The sequence below is a fragment of the Rosa rugosa genome, chromosome 2 (genome assembly GCF_958449725.1).
Source record: "Rosa rugosa chromosome 2, drRosRugo1.1, whole genome shotgun sequence".
Lineage (NCBI taxonomy): Eukaryota > Viridiplantae > Streptophyta > Magnoliopsida > Rosales > Rosaceae > Rosa > Rosa rugosa.
In genome coordinates, this window is record NC_084821.1 from 11425883 (window position 1) to 11442216 (window position 16334).

At 38.0% G+C, this 16334-nt stretch overlaps 1 protein-coding gene across 1 annotated transcript; it reads left to right on the forward strand.

The window, feature by feature from the left end:
• The first annotated feature begins 12813 nt into the window (after window positions 1-12813).
• LOC133730159 (uncharacterized) lies at window positions 12814-15897 on the forward strand. The gene is made up of 6 exons (XM_062157806.1): window positions 12814-12910; window positions 13359-13463; window positions 13731-14092; window positions 14321-14416; window positions 15081-15140; window positions 15223-15897. Exons 1-6 carry the CDS (start codon window positions 12820-12822, stop codon window positions 15412-15414), a joined length of 906 nt encoding a protein of 301 aa, XP_062013790.1. The 5' UTR covers window positions 12814-12819; the 3' UTR covers window positions 15415-15897.
• The last annotated feature ends 437 nt before the right edge of the window (window positions 15898-16334 follow it).

The following is a 16334-nucleotide window of genomic DNA, read 5'->3' on the forward strand; positions in this document are numbered from 1 at the left end:
CATAAAATACATTTACCCTAAGATGTTTGGGTATTACAAAGAGCCATGCAATGTTTTATATTTAGCTTGATCTGACCTAGTCATCCTCTGCTAGGGTTTCACTGCGTTGTTTAAATCGGATTGACGCAATTTGAACCTTCTCAGTTTGACTATGGAGATCTCTTTTCTTAGTGGTTGATTTTCTCGCCTCCTCTGTTTTGGAAGGGCTATGGTGTGCTCGTCGGGGGCAGATGGTTTGGGTGGCTGGCTTGGCCATAAAGATTAGGGCGATGGTTTTGATAGTTGGAGCTTGTATCGGAATGGCACATACATGGTGGACTAGTTAGGGTCGATCAGACTTTATTGACTCGAGGACGCACATGATGAGACCTTTACACCATTGTTTGATGGTGGTGATTAGCGAGGGGTGCTGTTTGGCTCCTGTTTTGTTGCAGCTGGTCAACAGTCTCTTTTCTGCGCGGGCGTGCCAGCACCGTTCGGGTGCGGTCGTTGGGGTTGTCCCTTGACCTGACTTCTTTTGAGCGACTGTAGACAAGGAGAGCACCAACCTCGTCGTGGGGGGCTTCTGTGCCTCGTGGCGAGGACTTTATCTTGTGTTACCAAGTCGATACTCAACGTTGTAGGTTAAGCAGAGCAAAATCACCGGGAAGTAGAGAGAACTTGCTAAAGCGTGACTTTAGCTTGGCTGGTTTGCGAGGGCGTTACCCTTGCTTAGCTGGTTCCGTAACCGTTGTGGTCGCGGTACTACAGTCGGCTCCCGAGGAGACTAGGACCGAAGCACATTGATAGAGGGTTTGGTGGCACTGACAGTCGGCTCTTGAGAAGACTAGGACTGGAGTGTGATCACCAGTAAGAGAAGGAGAGGAGTTGCTCTTAGAGAAGGGTTGCTCTAGAGAGGCTTGGATAATCTTAGAGATTGTTATTGAATTGTGTTGTCTTTTGTTACTTGTTGTAGCCTCTATATATAGGCTACCAAGCCATAGTGGTTGGCCTTAAACAAATCATGATGGGTTAGGTTTGAGCACTTAAAACACTAATGGAATCTTAGGTTTAAGCACTTAAAACACTAATGGAATGTTAGGTTTAAGCACTTACTGCTCCAATTTTGCTGCAGCTATATCTCCACCAAGAACTCAAAATGGGTCTTCGACTTCTTCATATCAAATGATCCAGAATGAGTGTAGATCATTGTGACAAATTTTCAGAGATTTCTTCCGTGTGGTTGGGCCGGAAATGCTGCTGGACTCCTTACAGGTCCAGTTTTCCAGTTTTGCTTCTGCAGAAAATTAGACTGATTGTTTGAAGGTTTTCCACTCATAACTAGCTCTAGAACTCTTCATAAGAAATTATCCTTGGGATGTCTAAAATTAATCTGGAAAGTTTTAGCTCATTTAGATTTCATTTGGTTAGTCTGCCGCCCCTCCTTCCCTGTTTAGCTCGGTTTCTCCTAGCCGAAGTAGGAAAATGTGCTAAAGTTGACTTTTCATTTCCATGCTTCCATCATTTCCTTTTCTTGCAGCTCGCATAATCTTCCATAGTAGGTTTTATTAGCCTCTAAATAATATATTTCGAACTTGTCGACAATATATAGCTTGAGCCACTGACTTTGGCTCAATTTCTCCAAGACATGCCTTGTCAGTCCAAAATGCTCATTTTGGGTCCAAACAAGTGCTACTTGATCTACGAATTTGAATTTAGGATGTCGGAAATGAAGGCTTTAAGTGGGGAGTCGTGGATCTGGTTTGTTTTAGGCATATCAGATAGTCGGCGTTAAGGCTTTAGACTGGGTGGGGTTTACTGGTATTCCAATGCGGGGATCTGCTCGGCTTCAATTGATTCTCCATGCTTACTTTCGTCTTCTCTTGATAGATTTGAGCATGTGGATCTTCTCAGTCACGATTAGGTTGCAAAGAAACTTAGGCCTCTTTCGGGGCTTCTAGGTTCCTTTGTCCGGACTTAATCTAAAAAGGTGGGTGTGTTAACTCTCCAGGAGAAACTACCTAGCGCTCTGTTAGGGTTTAGGAGCGCGGACCCCATTCGCCTATACAAGCTCCTTAATGGAGACACTTTTGGGCTTCAGCGTACTTTTCCTTGGCCCAGTTTCACTAGAGAAGGAGATGTTATGTTTTTCGTTGATGGTTATTTGGTCCAGCTTGGTGACATGGTTTCGTTGGGTTCCCTCAGTGGTGGTGCTCTGCGTGGCCCTTCATTTTGCAGGATAGGGTGGCTAGAGCTGCGACTGGCAAGTCGTGGGATTGCTTATAGGTGGCACGATAGGCCTTTGGGTTGTTGAAATCGTGGAGTGGAGGCGTGAGATTGATGCAAGTGGTCATGGTTTGGATCGACTACAGAAGGGACATATTTGGCCTGAGTCACTCACCAGTGATGATGTGCTTGACGGGTGCTTAACAGGCGTGATGCCTTGGTGGTTGGGTTATAGTGGTGGTGACAGGCTGGTCCTTTGGGCTACGGTTTGCCTTAAGCTAATGGGCTGGATTGTGTTCTTGGGCTTCCCATTCGATAGTGTTTGGGCTTAAGTTGTCGAAGCTCATTGGATGGGGAGGATGTTGGTAGTGCTACTATATTAATTGTTAGAGATGACACCAAACTCAACTCAGGGTTAAGGAATGTCGCCAGGGGCACCTACAATGTCTATGCTATTTTATTTCTTCATATGTAGTAGAGGGAATTTTCTGGACATGCTTCATTTTTAGCTTAAAAATGTTGAATTTCTTAGGTAACGACTCTATCTGAACAACTTCTACGAGGGGGTCATCATGTGTAATTTTCCTAAACTTCTATTTAGTTGACTATTCATCTGGTAAAAAATAATAATAAGTGGGTTTGTTAGGGGTGTGCTGTGTAATGTACTCCCTTTTAGGGGTATGGTTAGATGTATACTCTAAGTAATGGCTCTTTCTGACAGCCCCTCAAGGACGGGTCAATATTATACTGCTAGTTGAATTGCATAATGGATGACATTTTCAACTCAAAATTGATAAAAGAAATTTTAGCAACTCATGTTTATAAACGATCACAATAGCATTTGAACTATATAATGCGTCAGCTGAATGCTTTAAGTTTATAAAGGACTAAAATAATATTTCAACTATTTTGATTTGTTCACCACTTTGATACCTCGCATCAAATATCGCCAATTGTGTTGGTGGTTTATATAACTTCAAATCTACCGTTTGTTGTGATAAAATAAATCTATGAAAAATGGGGAATATCATCATATTTAACCATTGATTGAGGTACTAAAGTATTGGACCAATTGCATAGTTGAGGTATTACTCTGAGGTCCAAATACAAATTTAAGATTTTCCATAAATAGATTAAATTGTTGGAAAAAAAAATTAAGGGAAGGAAGTGATAATAATGTTGCAATTTAACTACTAGATTTCTAAATTTGACCTTTTATAAAGCATTTACACTCGTCTAATAAAATTAAAATTCTTAGGTTAGAACACGCCGACATGCGCTTGAGAAAGCAAAACAGTTTCCTCTCCTCGTCCTACAGCGCGCCCTTACGACACCATCATGGGACTGGCTGTTCCGACCTTGATTGGGTCTGTTGTGAGGCGTAGGGTCCTCGATAGGTGCAATCTCGATCTGTTGGGAAAGATTGCGGTGGCTGGCAGTGTGTCGAGGATAGGGAAGAGTGCGGCGGCTAGTGGGGCTCGGATCTTTCTTGGTTGGTTTGGTTGGCGATTTGGAGTGTTGTCGCAAGGTCTGAGGCGGGACGGTGGTGACAAGCTCCTGTCGTCAGGGTAGGGATCTTTTGGACTCCAATTGGATCAGAACGACCCAATCTGGTATGGGTTTAATGGATCCGAGATGGGGAGCCGGTGGATTGGGATTGGTGGCATTGATAAATGGTGTGACGGGGATGGTGGTGCGAGGGTGGTTGCGGTCCGGCAAACGTGGTTGTGCAGCTCGGTATGCAGTTGTTCGGTGGTGGCCTTGCTGGGTTTGGGCCAGGCTTGGCTAGTGGTTGATCTTCCTGATTCCTTGGCAAAGGCTTGAGCCTATTTTTTGGGCCCTGCTTGGTTTGGCTTTTTATTTTCTGTTTTTAGTTTTATTAATTTTTGTTGGTTAGTGTTGTCACGTCTTTAGAGTCTAATAAGTCCCTGCAAGTATTTTGTAGAGTTAGTCGGGCTAAATGCATGTGTATGCACTATTAGTGCCTTGTCTGGCCTAGCGAAGGGGCGTTCCATTGTCAAATGGTCGCAACCTTCTAGTGGCAGGATGAAACTAAGTGTCGTCAGATTTATTTTTCGGCGGCAACATAATGGGAAAGCTGTGATTTTGGTAATTATGCTTCGTTGTAATCGAGTTATCTTTCCGGTATGTAACCGCTCTATCAAAACAAATGGAGTAGCCATTAGTGTACTTTTTGCTAATTGGTGCTTGTTAGAATACATGTATTTTGTAGAGACTCTTAATATTATTTCAGATGTTCTCTAAATATTTATTATAATCAGGAGTTTAGGCTCAATGTGCCCCCTTGTATTCAGCAATTTCATTAATTAAAGCTTGACGGCAGCCGCACTAGCCATTCTTTTAAAAAATTAAAAAAAAAATAAAGTATTACTGTTATTATCTTCAAATTAAAATATCATTATCGCTCTCTTAATTTTTGTTTGGTCTGATTATCGCTCTCTTAATATTAACAACCATTCACAGCGCAAGATGGAAGATTGATGGCCCTACAAGCTGATTCTATTCTAAAAGTTTTGGCAATGTCATATTTCCAGGACATAAACCTACCCTAGAAGCAAACTTAAATTACTCAAGGAGCAATAATCGCTATCAACATCTTTATTCATATACGAACGAATCACGAATGAAAATCACCCTCCATTTTCTTTATTTCTTTCTTTCCTTCTCTCTCCTATAATGTTGGAGTTGATGTTAATGGATCCAATGGCTCTTCTCCCACACATCACCGTCACTTTCGTCTATTAGCCATTAACCTTTCACTAACTAAAGAGTCACCCGACTCACCCCACCACACAAAAAGCTCTCTGCTCGTGACAGCTTCTTTGGACTTACATGGCAAACCCTTAGCATTAGTTACAAGTGTGTTCACGTCCCAAAAGGATTCGTAAAGATTTGCACACCTGTTCTAGATATTTTTTTCTTCAGTTAACAGGAATGTTAATAACTTTATATTTTTATATTAATTGTTCTATATTTAGTTGATGATTGCTAAACTATTTATGGTTTAGTCTGTTTTTGTTTGTAGACAAATAACACTCTAATCATGAGGCTATGTTGATTGCCTATAAGGGCAAGTTCACCCGTTAGGTCACCAGGTCACCCACTATTCACTACTTTTTAGTGTTAATTTCGTGCCCTGGGTCACCCGGTACAGTGTTCTGGGTCACCATGGTGACCTGCACAGTGTATTTCGTGCCCTGGGTCACGAGCACAGTGTATTTCGTGACCCAGAGAATGAAAATATACACTAAAAAGCAGTGAATAGTAGGTTACCTGGTGACCCAACGGGTGAACTTGCTCTAAGGTCTAGTCTGTTGGTTATCTAAAATGACCAACACTGTAAATGATACGAATTCAAATTTCACTAGCATCATGAGATGAGCGTGGTAAGGTGGAGTGGGTAGGGTTGGGATAAAAAAATAAACAAAGACTATATTGATTGAATATGAAGATGGTAGAGGGTTTAGGGTTTAATTTGAAAAGATAATTGACTGAGAAGATTGGAAATAAAATCTTATTAGCATTTCTCTTACTTTTGTTATAGTGAAATGGATTGAAGATTCTTTTTCATTGAAGAAGACATGGAATAAAATCCTTGATACCGATAATGTTTTTGTTTGTTCATGACGAAAATCATAACTTGATTGCCTCAAAGAGCCATTTGATAAGCTAAGAAAAGATTATTGCATGTCTCTTGTTCGTAGTTTTGTTTTTGTAAGATTCGTAATCACACCTTCACAGTGCCAAAATTATTAACTAAATACTATACCGACTTTCTCAAAGTCTAATTTTAACTTGCTTTTTCATCATTTTTTGGCACTTGGACAACTCCAAGACTTGGTCTGCTTAGAGATTAATTAACTAAAAAGGGCTTAACACGGTCAACAAAAATGTAATATATTTAATCAACGAAAAATACGTATAACTGATATATTTAAACATAAAATGAAATTCACATGGATCAACGGTCAAGAATGGCACATAGGCAACTTTCACTAGCCTTTCTCTTTAGGTGAAGCCTAAGGGCATGCGCAAGTGGTGGGATTTGGATGCAATTTTAGTGGCTTTTTCAGTTGGTGGCGACTGGTGATAATAATAGAGAAAGCGTGTCTCAATGTGACTGAGATTGAGATGTGAGATTTCTCATTTGAGAGAGCATATACTTTTTGTGCATAGGATTGGTTATGAATCTCACTTTCTATGTAAAAAGTGGCTTTTGCTTAATTTGGAATACCTGCATTTGTTCCACTTCCAGTTCCATTTGCGTCTTTCTACTAAAGCTACTCTCTTCTTCCTTTTCAAACGTTCCACTTCCAGTTCCATTTGCTTCTTTCTACTAAAGCCAGCCAAACCTGCCAACCAACTATTTTGGGTCGTTTAATTACTCTTTTGCCAAAATTTCCCGAGTTGTCTACTACTATATAAATTCTTTAATGATGCAAATTAGAAAACCTGAATTCCCCAACGCAAGAGAAAAGGAAATGGATTGGTCTGGTCATCTGGGGGGGGGGGGTTTTCCAAAGAAGGGATTTAAAGAAATAGGTTGGGGTTGCAAAAGTGATGATTTGACTATTCCTTTATGCTAAAAGTCAGAGGGGTCTGCACTCAAATCAAATTATTAATTGGAACGACAAGGACCATGGCATCATTCCAAGTGTGTTTGATACTTTATTGAATAATGGACATGTACTCAAGCTGCAACCAGCCAGGTGGGTTTATCAAGGAGCAAAAATGCTGCCAGGTGCTGAAGCTTTATGCTTAAGTAATCACAAAATCTCAGATGATTAGTTCTAACTTTTTACGAAAGAAAAATATAAAAATGGAATTTTTTTTTTTTTTTTCCGATTAGAAATAAACATATTATAAACAAGAATCTCTTTCACACCCTATAACTAGGCAATCAAAGAAATGAGCATTACAAGCTGATAGTGGGAGGGAATTATCCCTCCAAGCGTATATTAGCAGTTGATTTATGCCTTCTATTAGCAATGGCACCAATAAAGAAGTCGGCTTCTCTTTTCATATGTCTAATACGAAAACTATGGAGATAAGATGATAATCAAAAATTTCAAAATATAATGAGAAGTGAAATAAAACAGGGAAATATTTGATCATGGAATATTGCAAACATAATTTTGTTTGAAGTTATGAAAAGTGATATTGTGCGCCGCATTTATTAGTTTCGGTTAATCTAGAATCTCATTATTTAAATTAAACTAGTCAGGTGTTTACTCTCTGTGTATATTAGAGATAAAAAAAAAAAAAAACTTGAAAAATATTATATAGTTTTTGTGAATGACTTGTTTACATCGCTTTTTCTGGAAAAGAATTCGGGTATGGTGAGCAGGAAAATTCTGTGGTATATTAATATATCGTAGACAAAGCTATACTGGTAGATGAATCTTGGTTAGCAGGCCATGTTATCTTAAATATAGTACAGATAAATTTAGTCTTTCAAAAAGAGAAGTTAGTTGCTTCCACTCTAATATTGCAAGCACAAATAGGCTTTTAGGCTATCTTCACCCCTCTATGCAATCTCGACTCTTTTACATTCCTTTTATTGTTTAGACTGATCTGATTTGAGCTTAATTTATTTATTGGACTAAATTCTGCTTACTACCCTATACTTTCAAGGGTTCATCAGTTCAGTCCCTGCACTTCTAATTGAATCAGAAAAGTCCTTACACTTTCCAATTTCATCAAATCGATCAAATCCGTCACCACTTCGTCAATTTTCAGGGAAAATTTCCAAACTACCAATCTGCATTCACAACACTTGTTTGGGTCCAAAATGAGCATTTTTGCCTGACAAGGCACATCTTGGAGAAATTGAGCCAATCTCAGTGGCTCAAGCTATATATTGTCGACAAGTTCGAAATATATATTTAGAGGCTAAATAAAGCCTACTATGGAAGCATGAAAAGTCAACTATAGCACATTTTCCTACTTCGGCTAAGAGAAACCGAGCTAAATAGAAGGAGCGGCCGCCTGACCAAATGAACTCTAAATGAGCTGAAACTCTGTAGATTCATTCTAGACAGCCCAAGGATCATTTCTTATGAAAAGTGCCAGAGCTAGTTTTGAGTGGAAGGCCTTCAAACAATCAATCCAATTTTCTGCAGAAGCAAAACTGGAAAATTGGACCTGTAAGAGGTCCAGCAGCATTTCCGGCCCAACCACATGGAAATAAATTCTGAAATTTTACCACAATAATCTATATTCATGGTGGATCATTTCATATGAAGAAATCGAAGGTTGAATCTGAGTTCTTAGTGGAGATAAAAATTGAAGGATAAGGGAGCAGAAAATGACTTAAACCTAACAAATTCCATTAAGTGTTTAAGTATTCAAACCTAACATTCCATTAATGTTTCAGTGCTAAAACCTAACCCATTATGAGTTGTTTAAGGCCAAATAGTGTTGCTTGGTAGCCTATATATAGAGGCTACAACTAGTATAAAAAAAACAGAATTCATTCATCAAAACATCTCTAAGATGATCTAAGTTCTCTCTAGAGCAACCTCTCTAAGAGCAACTCCTCTCCTTCTCTTTCTCTTATCGGTGATCACACTCCTAGTCCCAGTCTTCTCAGAAGCCGATTTTCAGTGTCACCAAACCCACTGTCAACGTACTTCGGTCCTAGTCTCCTCGGGAGCCGATTATAGTACCACGACCACAACGGTTACGGAACCAGCCAAGCAAGGGTAACGCCTTCGCAAACCAGCCAAGCTAAAGTCACGCTTTAGCAAGTTCTCTCTACTTCCCAGTGGTTCTCGCTCTGCTCGATCTACAACATCGAGTATCGATTGTGATTTTCAAGAAGCTCAGTAAAAGTCCTCGCCACGAGGCATAAAGAATCCCACGACGAGGTTGGTGCTCTCCTCGTCTACAATCGCTTGATAGAAGTCAGGTCAAGGGACACCCCCGACGACCGCACAGAAAAGAGACTGTTGACTAGCTGCAGCAAAATTGGAGCCAAACAACACTGACGCGTCGACGGGCGGCCTAGCGATGGGTAGTTTGGGAATTTTCTCTGTGAGAAGGTCCCACGTAGCATTTTAACAGCGAAAATTGACGGAATAGTGACAGATTAGATCGATTTGATGAGATTGAAGAGTGCAAAGACTTTTCTCATTAAATTAGAAGTGCAGGGACTGAACTGATGAACTCTTGAAAGTACAAAGTAGTGCACCCAAGATCAAAAGCTATGCTGATCAATCACCAATTCATAATATTTCATAAAGGATATATATCGGCATGGGGTTGAGCCTCTCAGTTTGACTGAATTTCAACCTCATTTAAAAAAAAAAAATTCCTTTATCTATCACTTTCTAATAAGCAATATAAGAACTAAATTGAAATGTTTGTTTTTGGTTACGTTCAATTACTAAAGCGAGCGAAACTAAACGCACAAGGTCAACCAATGTAAATCAACTAGTACCGCTTCTTCACAAAAATCTTCCTTGATAGCATTCAAGGGAACCAAGCATGTGCATCATCCTTGATTTTAATCTCGATGAAGCGGACTTTGAAGCAAAAATCCTTGAACGAGTATCATAAACCCACCAAAACATAATGTTCTAATTTTTAAGCTGCGTTGGATGGAATCAAATTCCATATTTTATATTATAAACTATTGAAAAATTCTACAATGTGTGTTAACGTATGACATACATACAATTGCCTTAAAAGTGGTAAAATGAGTCATCAAAATAGTAATATTAGTCCTCAAAGTGGTAACATGAGTCCTTAAAGTGATAAATTTCTTAGTTACCACATGAGTCCTCAAAATAGTAATATTAGTCCTCAAAGTGGTAACATGAGTCCTTAAAGTGGTAAATTTTCTTAGTTTACCATATGAGTCCTCAAAATAGTAATATTAGTCCTCAAAGTGGTAACATGAGTCCCTAAAATAGTAAAAATAGTTGATGTATGAGAAATGTTAACATACCATAGCTTTACCCTAAACTATTAATCTCCCATCTTCATTATTTGGGATTTTGGGGAAGCTAGGTTTAAAGACTTTAGCAAAAATTGATCATGAGACGTGTCACATAGGCTCCTGATGGACAAAACACTAGTGTCCTCTTGGTTCCCAACCAAATGCTAAAGTTATTTCAATCAGATCATGAAACTAGTTTGGTTTATATTCAAAGTTTCAAACACTTGGTTCATCTCCCTTGGTGATGCAGATTATGAAGTTAGGGGGACATTCATGGAGTGTGGGGAAACTGGGATTGTCCAAACTCCATTTCCAAACAAAGTGAATAACTCACTAGCCATTAATAAGCAAGCAAATCTACTGTGTTATGCCATTACAAGAACCCCAAACTTGAACGATAAGATAAGGGTTTGATCGTGATTTGACACCATTGTTGAAGTTGTCCTTGTAAAAAGGAGTTGAACGGTGACTGTAAAGGGCAAAGTGGGGAAGATAATGGAAGATCTTAATGGGTCAGTGTGGGGGGACCGAACTCTATAATCTTCACAAAGAGAGAGAGAGGTCACTTAAATATATGATGGATTTCCAAATTATGCGATATTCTTCATGAACATATTCAACCTCCCACTCATTATCTGGCTGAATAATACTAATCACCATTGCATGTTATCTCTTAATTTTGATAGGGATATTTAGGTTAATTTGGTAACATTGTTTCTTTTTCCTTAGCTATGTGTATAGATGTGCCATAGGATAATGCATATGATATAAGTGTTCTTAGGTTCGCCCAATTTTGGGAGCAAACATGCTTGTTTTTTGCACTTTTTTTTTTTTGAATCGAAAGAGGTTATCTAATTTTATAGTTCAATAAGCAGTATTAGAAACGACATATCTTAGAGGGGCCGACAAAGAGAAAATGAGTGGAACAATAAGATCCTCATTTAAAAGATGCTTCAAACCATGAACAATTCAAATTACAAAAGTAGGGTTAAATGCTTCTATTCTAAAAAAAAAAAAAAAAAAGGAAAAAAAAAGTAAATTAGAAGACAATTTGTGTAGGCATAAAATTTCATAGATTTTATTAGGCTTAAATTTGTGATGTAAAACATCATTTTCTAATACGCACTTTTACTTACAACTACATCTAATCCATACATATTTTCTTATTAAATATTAATTTTACTTCGATACTTAAATTACGCATATGCCCTCTAACTTGTGCCCTCATGTGAATACCAATTATTGGATATGTATGTCTCCGCAAGACGTAAATCATGATAAATAACCTATATAAGTTTGTAATACTAAATCCAACATGAAACCCAACTAGCAACAGATGTAGAGAATCAAAATCTCACGTAATATCAAATTATCATAGACATAATACTTATCCTAATCGATGGATAGCAACAAAAAATGGACAATCCATAAGAAAAGATTAGCATACAATCCGGAGACCAAAACGAAGTTGTGGCTGTGCAATCATCAATAAAGTTGAGTCTTTTTGAATGTACCTAGCAAATATCTAAGTATAACCAACATATTTTTTTTACACCCAATAAAATCATAGTATTTCTAATTACATCCAATAAGTTTCCAATAATACCCTTATTTTTAATTCAAAACAAAACTCATTACACCCAGCAAAACCTTATTAGAATGAAGAATAATATACCCAGCAAATCCTTCGTTCTTCTGAGATTCTAATATTTGACTTGCTCTGATCATCAGCATTCATCTTCTCATTGTCAGCCAACTGCACTACTATTGTTTGGCCGCCATCAGTTTCCACCTGTTCCTACTCCTTCCCCTTGCTTAATTTGTCATCATCAACAGCATCAAATATACCCTGCTACTTAACAAACAATTATTAGTTAATGCATCAGAGACAACATATGAGAATTAAGTATGACGTACGTACCCAATATGCTTTGGACAATTTCAATACCTTCATCTCATGGGAACGCTCCTTCTGGAAAGTCTCAAAGCACACCAAAAAAAAAAAAAAAAGTCTGATTCTGCATCCCCATGTATTTCTCTTAAGGGATCTTACTTTCTCCTTTACTTGGTTCAAATCTCCACAGTTGAGGCGATTCTTTATGTATTGCATAAAAGTCCTTACTTTATATTCTCTCGCGTCTCCCTGAAACGAGATCAGATATCCTAAAATAACAATCCCATCGTCTTTGCTCCATGTTATTCCTGTACAAGACGATTTGGTGTTGGACTAACTACAACAACTACAACTGGAGCTGAGGAAGTCTTGTTTTTTGAGACTTGTTCCTTGTCAACATTTGAGAAGAACGAAGGATTTGTTGTGGACTTGTGGAGTTTATCTTCAATAATAATTTAGGTTTTGCTGGGTGTAATAGGTTTTGTCGGGTTTAATTACAAATAAGGGTATTATTGGAAATTAGCTGGGTGTGAAAAATATGCTGGATATACTTAGATATTTGCTAGATATATTTAGAAAGACCCATAAAGTTTTATGTGGACATTTGCCCATATTGTAGAAGAACACATGCATCAAAGAAAAATGAAAAAATTTGGTTAGATTTCTTTCTTGTTAAGGCCCAAATTCTCAAGCCCAGTAATTTATTTCTTGCTTGTTAGGCCCAATTTCTCAACCCATTGGCTCTGTAACTTTTGTTATGGTTGAAGAAGCCCTAAGAATACAATACCCTCTCTCTCTCTCCTCCATCTCTGCCTCTGTAACTCTTTCGTGCTCTTCAGTCTCTCCAGGTATCTTTTCTGTTTAAAGTTTTGATCTTTATGAGTTGGGTCTGTGAATTTTCAACTTTTACTTCTTAATTTTGAATCTGAGCTTGTTTTGCTTACTGGGTATTTCCGGATTCTTTCGTTTCTTCATTCATTTCGCTTGGTTATTTGTTTAAGAAAAATTTTTGGGTTTAGTATTGAGAATTTAGGGAGTTAAGAAGTTTAGATATTGGTTCAGAAGTAAAAAAAAAAAGGTTCTTTCTTTTACTACTCGCTTTTGCTGCTGGATTTAGTTTCCCCTGTTCGCATATATAATAGGCTCTTCTTCCGATTTTGCATGAAAAGAAGACCTGTTAAGATTTCAGGTTATCGTTATTGATATGTTGTCATACAATGATGTACTAAAGTTGTTGATGCTTTATTGAGCTCCATTACCAAGTTGCACACCCTCACTAACTTTGTTTTGTGGCAGAAATGAAAGTTTTTCGATTTGCCCTGCGATCTCTCAATGATGGTGTATCACGCCGGTTTTATCAGCTGCAGAGTGTGAGAAGTCTTTCCACATATGTACCCCCAGGTATTTTTCGGCATAACTCCATGCTGTTGGTTCCAATGTCCATGAAATATGGATAATTGATAATATTGGCACTTTGCTTGAATCTTTGTGGAATTGTAGAGAATAAGGTTTTGGGTTTGGGTTTCTTTGGAGGTTCAACTTGGCGTTTGGTTTGATTCACTTACAAAATAGCTTTGTATTTTTTTTGCTGTGATCACTTAATGTACATGAAAATAAAAGCTCAAATGCTTCAATCCTGATCATGCTATATCATATTTTTGGCCTCAGGTGGTAGAATGGATGATAAGCAGAACTCTAATTCCTTTGAATCTGCTGAAGTTTTTGAGGCGAGGATTTTCAGTGAAACTTCTGAAGGAAATCCCAAAACAGAGGCCTTTTTTGCTAAACTTAATAGTCTCCGAAAGACGACTCGTGATGGACATGCTTCAAATCCGCCTGGAGGAAATGGAAGTGGTTCCCATGTACTCGACGGCTTAGATGAAAGTTTTAACACATTGTCAGATGGAATGGATGGAAAATTAAAGAGAGCAGCCACGGACATTCAATATGATATCGAGGAAGTTGATACAGATGGTTATACCTTCAGACCAGATATGAGATATCAACTGGGAGGGACTTATGATGTTAAAGTATGTCAAGGAGCAACTTACCTCTTCGTTGACACTGTTTGCAGTTCTGTTATTGCATTGTTGTTGTTACTAGTATTGGTCTCCAGTGTTATATCCTGATTCTGAACTTTCTTGTTTGGTGTGTGGCAAATGCACACAATTTAGCCTGTCCTACTTGACCACTGAACCACATGTTTTTGATGTACTCTTTATATATGTCTGTTTCATTTAAGATGTGGCTGTCTGCAGGATCTTGATCTTACTAGGCCTGGAGTTCATAAACCTCCCAGAAAGATTGATTTTGAAGTAACTACAAAGGAAGTTCTTCGAAAAGCTGATTTCAGGGTATGCATACCTGTCAGTTTCTGAATACATTAAATTTTAAGGAATGCATAAAGACTATATCTCTACAATTAGATATGTAGTATTCCAGTTGCTATATATGGGAGGTCGATTCTAAGTAATTGGTTTTATTGTTGATGCCCTGATCCCATATTCCCTGCTCTACATGAATAACAATTGAGACTTGTAATAGTGCAAGGGAGGGTGAGTCTTGATTAAGCCCAGATTGTAGAGTAGAAGTTTAGTGATTGTAGTTTTTGATAATACTGGCCTATTGGTTGGGTTTATTCTACTTGATTGCCCCAGATTGCCTTACATGTTGGAAATATATTCAATTTTCTTCACCACGTCATTAAATTGCAACTAAGTTGATTGTTAGACAACTTTAAATTTGGAAAGTAGATGGTGGGTATAAAAGGCTTCAGAAGTTTCTGTTGAAATTACTGTTACTCTCATGCTACCACACATTTGTGGAATATCGGTTTTAGATCTCCCTTTTACGCCCTGAGTATCCATTGAAGCCTGAAATCTTGTTTTGCTGCTTTCACTAGTGATTATATTTATAAAGCCTTTGAAAGTGCCTTTAAAATTTCAAGTTCATTTCTGTATTCTTTTATTTCCGATGCTTTGAACTGTGTTCTTACATTAAATGCGCTATTTTGTGCAGAATGTGAGATTCCTTGCAAATTTCATAACTGAGGCTGGAGTTATTATCAAAAGAAGCAAGGTAAGAATGGGTGCATGTGCAGTGAGTTGAACTTTGTTGAACCTTCATTGTAATAATTTGTGTTCTCCTGCACCTTGTGTAGACTAAGATTAGCGCCAAGGCCCAGAGAAAGGTTGCGAGAGAAATTAAGACAGCTCGAGCTTTCGGTTTAATGCCTTTCACAACGATGGGGACAAAATCATTTGTTTTTGGAAAGACTATGGAAAATCTTGGTGAAGACTTCGAATACGAAAGTTATGATAACCCTACAGCTGATGACGGTCTGGGATACTAAAAGCTTGCTGTAAGGGGCACGAATATGTAGAACATTTAGTTGACAGTGCAGCTACAAACTGGCCCTACCCTGGAAGAGTACACAAAAAAAGAGATAGAAATGATGGGAAATATGGTACTTGGTAAGCTGAATCCCACTGCCTGTAACTCCATGTTTTTGTTATTATGTAGGTCATTCAGTTTTCATTTCTAGTTGGGAATTCACAGTCAATGCCATTTTCCTGAGTATGTCGAGCTAATTGGGATCCATGTTTTTTTCCCGTTGTCTAGCATAAGTCTGGATTAGAGTATGCCAGTTTGCTGAACTAAGATGAATAAAAGCAATGACATAGCCAAAGAGCAATTCTTTGATTCTAGGGTCAGAACCCATATCTGAATTTGTATGAACTTCCCTTTTCTTTCCACAGTTTTCCGGTCATTTTGGAAAATTAAGTTTATCCGAGATTGTGCCCAAGGAATGAATGAGTTTTGCCATTACTATAAAGTCCAAGATTGTGCTGCGAGGAATGTGATGAATTGATAGACCATGTAAGGTTATTGTGTTGGACTGATTATGTGACATGAATGTTTCTTCATTCTTAATTTTATGATCCTCTAACAAAATGTAAATTCATCGGACAAATGCAGCAAAAAGCATGTTCAATACGGACAGTATTTCCTCTAGCAGTGTTTGTACACTAATTTCCGAATGCAGTGTCATTGAAATATAAATCTCGTGATGTAACAGTTTGATTGTCATGCTATATACAGTTTATGATTATTATTCTGATAGCTTGTTATACATCTACTTGTAGTTTTTTTTTTCCTTTATTTTTTCTCAAGTATTTTTCTATGTTAGATTTGCACGTTATTCTGATCGTACCTAAAGGAAACTAATAAAAACGATTTTCCTGTAGTTTTATTATCAAGCTATTTGTCATT

Coding starts and splice junctions, on each gene's coding strand:
- LOC133730159 (XM_062157806.1), top strand. CDS start 12,820: ATGGTTGAAGAAGCCCTAAGAATACAATACCCTCTCTCTCTCTCCTCC. Junction 13,464..13,730: donor TTCCACATATGTACCCCCAG/GTATTTTTCGGC, acceptor TTTTGGCCTCAG/GTGGTAGAATGGATGATAAG. Junction 14,417..15,080: donor TTCGAAAAGCTGATTTCAGG/GTATGCATACCT, acceptor TATTTTGTGCAG/AATGTGAGATTCCTTGCAAA.